The 6,543-nt window shown below is 37.0% G+C and overlaps 1 protein-coding gene across 1 annotated transcript; it reads left to right on the top strand.

The window, feature by feature from the left end:
* The first annotated feature begins 4,356 nt into the window (after positions 1 to 4,356).
* On the top strand, positions 4,357 to 5,975 carry LOC105034769 (U-box domain-containing protein 8). The gene has a single exon (XM_010910043.4). The coding sequence runs from the start codon at positions 4,563 to 4,565 to the stop codon at positions 5,661 to 5,663; it is 1,101 nt and encodes a 366-aa protein (XP_010908345.4). The 5' UTR covers positions 4,357 to 4,562; the 3' UTR covers positions 5,664 to 5,975.
* Positions 5,976 to 6,543: the final 568 nt, after the last annotated feature.

Genomic DNA, 6,543 nt, shown 5'->3' with positions numbered 1-6,543 from the left:
ATACAATTATCGTCTTTGTAATAATTGTATCATTTGATTGCGAGCAAGATTTAAGAACCACATGATAAAAATCCTTCTTCATTATTTTGATAGTAGTTCTAAGGACTTCATCATAACATATGAGTTCTATTTAGGAAGATGTATTCTTTATAATGAATCTGTTAGATAATATTTATCATTTTATAATTCATATACTTGTATGCAACACAATTATCTACAACCTAGATAATTGACTTTAGGACATATTTTCTAACACAAGGGTTGTTCAATTCGAATTTGAATTCAAATTCTTATTCAATTAGGCTCTTGATCCAACCAAATTAGGTTAGACCTAATTAGATCACCTAATCTAATTAGATAACAAATGATCTTGATTAAATCTTAATCAAATTAAAAATTAATTGAGCCCAAATCAAGAATCGAACATCCTTAGTGATTAGGTCATCTCATAACCTAATTGGATCAAACCAAATTGAATCTAATTCAATTAGATTTGATTCAAATCTTAATGCTCAATCAAAATGAGCTAATTAGCAATCTAATTGCTAAATCAATCATTCTACAATTCATCAACAATTAACGAATTAATTTATTGTAACTCTTGCACAAGATTAATCATCACTCGAATTGATGATTATATCTTAGAATGATTCCCAATCATCGATTAGCCATATGATTAGTTAGAAATATTTTTTGAGTATGATCTTATAGGTTCGAACCTAAGTCGGTAGTATAGAAATAAACTTTTTATACCAATCAAAGTGACTATCTAGTAATGGTACCTGACATTCAAATAGATCAAATGATTGCAAAGCAATATTAAAGAATCTATTGGCATATGGTTACCGTATAATTCATCCCTTTGATCCTAATACTCAAAGTGATCTAGAATTTCATTGTCAATCCTGATATAGTCATCTACATTACATTTTAATTTTTTAAATCTATCTTAGGGATTATCCTGATCGAGATTTTACTGAATTGAAATACACTGATACATTAACTCCTACTTATTTGGAGGGATTAATTCTATCTCAACTCATACATCAACTTTGCAAGTATTTGACTGTATCCAAAAATCTTTCATTACTGAATTAAAAATTCAAATAGTCTAACACCTAAGCACAATGAGTTACTTGCAAGTCATCTTGATGATCTCAGATCAGAGAGACATTTATACCCATATCTTTCGCAAGCTACTCTTGACAGTAGTGTACTCAACAGTTGGTCACGTTTAGTAAGATGTACCCTTACTTCTTATTTTTATGCCATGTCTGTATCTCCACACTCTTTGATTAAGAGGATAACCAATGTACATGGCATACAATGATCTATACTTGATATAGCTATCGTCTTAACAATAGTATATCATTTGATCGTAAACTAAGATTTAAGGACTAAATGATATATTCTCCTATATCGATTCAAATAGTCCTAGTGACTTTATCACAAAACAGGAGTTTAAATAAGATGTACACAGAGTGATGAAAAAATTAAATAATATTTATTAATTTAATAATTTATATACAATTACAATGATAAGCTCAACCGTCAATAGGCTGATGATTGACTTTGGAACATAATTTTCAACAAAAGTATTCCACACAAGGAGATGTGAGAGAAGAGAAAGGATAAATAGAATTGAAGAGATGTGAGCAAATTACCGAATACGAAAACAATGCTTCAATAAAAGAGGAATGTTCAATCAGTAGCAATCTAGCTTATGATCCTTGGCCAACAAGATGTGGGGGATATTATTTATATCATATCTCAACAATCTAGCTAGTGATCAGGAGCAAGCACCATACATATTAAGTTTGATAGAATTAGTTTAGATAAGAATCATGTGACTCTCACTAAAACTAGATAGAATTCAGCTATGAAATCACATTAAGAGTGGAGATCCATGCCAAATAGATAGAATTCAACCATAGTGTGGATAAGTAGACCAAAAGATTAGATTTTTACATGAAAGATGTCAGAAAAAGATCATTCCACAATTAATCCAATCATGTTATTTTATCTTTATCTTTTATCCTAGAAATAAGCAAAAGTTAGATTTTTTACCATACCCTAGCACTGAACTTTTATCGTAGCCCAATGCTATACCTTATTGCAGTCTAGCACTATGTTCTTCCACTGTAGCCCATAGATACACCCTTATTTAGCTTCATCTCCTTCAAATGGTGGTGTGATGGTGGTGAAAGTTTTTAATGATCATAGAACCTGGATCCATGTTACTCTATCCTATCTTCGATCAATATTTTTTTGGCTAGTCCAATGTCGGTGGTAGACCCATGAATACATCTACCCCTTGCCCAAACAAACTTGACGATATGCTATCAGTCAACCAACTGAGTTTCTTATGATTGGGAGTTCCTTAACTCACCTAGAATAGAATGGAAGAGGTGGTAACAATTATGCATATTAGGAACATGCTTTATTATCCAAGGCACAACTTGTATACATATAGTACTTATAGATATCAGGCTACTAATATTCTAAGGCAACAATAGAATCCTTGTTAGAAAGTTTGTTATGTTATGAATAAAAGGTGTAGTTTAAGACATTAAACAACTAAATATTTCATAAACTAAGTATTCAACTTTGTCTAAATTATGATGGTAGTTGTAGCTTACAAAATTGGAAAGATAAATATTTTGGGCAACATAGATAAATTGTATTGACTAATCCTCATTTATGGTAGAAGATGATGTGTCAATTCTACATGTTAGTAGTAGGATATTGTTTCTCTTTTCTAAAACAAAAAAAGGACATGCATTGAGAAAATTGTGATTTTTACAACTATGATTTGCCTAACCTTTCATGATAATGATAAGATTGATGTTTTATTCTATCTAAATAAGTTAATTTTTAGAGCAAAACATCTATATAATAACAAAAAAATTAAAAAGATATTATGATTTTTTTTTTGAGAAATACCACAGATTTCATTATTATAGGATGTGAAACTCATAAAAGTCCTTTCTTTTAAGAGAGGGATGCAGCCAACTGAAATCCAAATGGTTGGCAAAGATTTATGATTTTTCATCAACTAAAAATTAAATTTTCATGGATTATATTAACACTTTCATTTTTGGCAACGAAATGATAATAATTTAGTATGATGTAGATAAATTATATTTTCATAAGAATCCAATCTATGATTGAAGATGACATGTGATTTTGCATGGTAGTAGCATGTTGCTTTTGTCTTTTTTAAAAATAAAATTAACATACGTTATCATCTTGTATATAACTCCTACACTTCTAGAACTTATGATATAATGCATCAACACATCTTATATTTTATGGAAACTATATAGGATCTTAATCTAACAAAACAATAGTGATTTAATAGAACAAAAATGTCTAGCTTCTAAATTGCCATAAGGCGTCACAGAGGTTTTATGTCAAATCATTTTTTCAACATTAACCCTTTATAAATTATGCTAATATTTTTTTGTAGCAAACAACAACAAAATTATAAGGATATAGAGAAATATAGAGAATTATATTTTTTTAATAATATTAATTTATTCTTGAATAATGATATATCATTGTGAATGTTTTAGTGTGTAGCTTGTTGTTATTCTCTTTTTTGAAAGTAAAATGAACATGCATTAAATCATATGTTTTATGACTTGTATAAATTTAGCACTTATCACTAGAATGCATTTAATTTTTTGTAGTAAGAGTATAGCTTTTACCTAACTAAATTAATTGTTATACATATTACAAAAACTAATTTAAAACATTGCCATAAAGAACTGTAGAGATTTTTTGACAAATTATGAGCTGAACATTAATCTTTCACAAAATATATTGACACTTTTGTCTTTTAATCTACAACAAGGAAAAAGCAAATATTTAGTATGAATAGATAAATTACGCTTCTCTAATAATCCTAATTTATAATCAAAAATTATGTATTATTGTACACGTTAGCTTCTGGAATAAAAATAGATATACTTAATCATTTAGTACATGACTTGTGCACCTATAATAATTATAAGCATGTTGCACCTAACTCTGTTTTTTTTTATAGCAATAAGAAAAATCTTTATCTAATAATCTCAAAAATTCTACTTTGAAAAACTTTAATGCCAACAACAATCTCAAACATAGCCAAAATAGATCATTCCAAGCTTAAGATAACAAATGAAGAAGAAATTAGGGTTATATAGATAAATCAGAAGTTAATGCCCACGCTAACAATTTTGCAAAGTAGTAATTCAAAATTCAAACCAAAACCTTCCGAGGAGGTGAAGGATCTCCTATCCTCACATGCAGTCACCACACCCGTCCCAACCTAGATAAACACCACGCTCTAGCCCCACCAATTCAAAACCCCCATGCGATCCCACACGCTTTCTCCACCCCACCGCAAATCCCCATCCAAGGTCATTCCTGGAAACAAAATCCTCTCTCTCTCTCAGTTCTTCGGTTCTTCCCCCTCCCTTCTCCCCTGGTCTCCTCCCTTCCCAGAATAAACCTCCCTAGTCACCTTAAACATAAACTCCCCCTCTCTCTCTCTCTCTCTCTAAGGGTAAGCGGGCACGATGGAAGTGGAGTTCCCGGACGACTTCCGATGCCCGATCTCCCTGGAAGTGATGTCCGACCCGGTGATCCTATCGTCGGGGCACACCTTCGACCGCGCCTCCATCCAGCGCTGGATCGACTCCGGTAACCGCACATGTCCGGTGACCAAGCTCCCGTTGCCCCCTCGCCCCTCACTCATCCCCAATCACGCCCTCCGCAGCCTCATTTCCAACTTTGTCCCCGCCGCCAACCCCAAATCCCCTCCCTCCCCCTCCCCTGACCCCCACAACCTCCTCGCTTCCCTCTCCTTTCCCGCCGATGCCGACACCCTCGCCGCCGTCCTCCGTCTCTCCAAGCGAATCGCCTCCTTCCGCCGTCTCGCCCTCGACGCCGGCGCCGCCTCCGTCCTCCTCCGCCACGCCGGCTCCGTTGACCGCCCCGACCTCCAGGACCTCGCCCTCCGCGCGCTTCTCCACCTCAGCCTCGACGGCGACGACGCCCGCGTTGGCCTCGTCGCCGAGGGCGCTGTCGACCGCCTCGACACCGCCCTCCGCTCCGGCCCCAACGTCGCGGCCCTCGCTGCCACGTGCCTCACCAGCCTCGCCATGGTCGAGGTCAATAAGTGCACCATCGGAGCCCACCCCTCCGCGATCGCCGGCCTGGCTGCACTTCTCCGAGAGGGGAAGGGCCGGGAGCGCCGCGAGGCGGCGACCGCCCTCTACGAGCTCTGCAAGTTCCCGGAGAACCGCCGCCGGACCGTCCGCGCCGGCGCCGTGCCAGCCCTGGTCGACCTCGCCGGCGCCGGCTCCGAGCGAGCGGTGGAGGTGCTGGGTCTCCTCGGCAAGTGCCGGGAGGGCAGGGTGGAGATGAAGAGGGTCGATGGATTCGTTAGGGTTTTGGCCGGGGTTTTGAGATATGGGAGCTCCAGGGGCATCGAGAACGCTCTCTTAGTGCTCAATTTGGTCTGCTCTGATAACAAAGAGATGGCCTTGGAGGCGAGAAAAGAAGGAACTTTCGAGCTTTGCATGGCTTTGGCCTGCGACGAGAATGGGAAGATTGGCAAGAATGCGGCGGGATTGGCTCGGACCCTCGAGAATGGCCAGCTGGTCGACTTCATCTGAATTGGGCTTCTTTTTCAGGGGTTGCGAAGATTTTGCATCTAAATGTATCTGAGTCATCTCACAGAGGTGAGTGGAGTAGTTTCTTTCCTCTGTTTTAGCTTTGATGACTACTCTGTAGAAAAAAAGGAGGAGGTTTTTCTTTTTTCTTTTCTTTTTTTTTATTTTTGAAGCTTTTCTCTTCTAGTTTTGTAAAATTATAATAATTAGTCCTGTTCATATCTGAAAGGTTGTAACTTGTTATTAACTGAACCTCTAACTGTTCCGATGGAAGTGCAATCTGATATTTATATTGTTTCTTTCCATCCCATATCACTGCAACTGTTTGAGAAATCCTTTTAGATTTCCTATTTCAGTGTAGTTTTCATAAGTTCGCATTGATTGTCTGGGGTGATTTGTTGCCTGTTTGAGATTGGATTGGCCATTGCTGCAATGTCATTCAAATTTTGATTTGAATGCTATCAAGTGTTGTTGCTTTGAATTTCATATTTTGCAAACCTGGGTACAATTTACCATCTTTGAATTGGCTTAGAGCTATGAATCTTCATCAAAACTTGGAACCATTTATTGCTGGTAGTTTTTAGAGCTATGAATCTTCTTAATCACAACAAGGAACCATTTTCTGCTGCAGCTAATTCTACCTCTGCTGTAGGGTCTGAGTCTTCTGCATTAATATGCTTTTGTAGATGCCCTTTTCTGATGTTACCTTGTTTACTAGTGGAAATAGGCATGATTGAATCATCTGGAAGGATTTAAGAACCATCAGTTTTAGCAGTTTGTGGGCATGGTTATTGAAAGTGAGTGTGAGGAAATACCAGGTCGGTAAAACTTGTACCAGAGCATGGATATGTTCGCCCATGGTTTACACATATGTATTAAATAT

Source organism: Elaeis guineensis, chromosome 5 (genome assembly GCF_000442705.2).
Source record: "Elaeis guineensis isolate ETL-2024a chromosome 5, EG11, whole genome shotgun sequence".
In the NCBI taxonomy this organism is placed as follows: Eukaryota; Viridiplantae; Streptophyta; class Magnoliopsida; order Arecales; family Arecaceae; genus Elaeis; species Elaeis guineensis.
The sequence above is the reverse complement of the archived record's forward strand: the minus strand, read 5'-3'. Positions and strand labels throughout refer to the sequence as shown.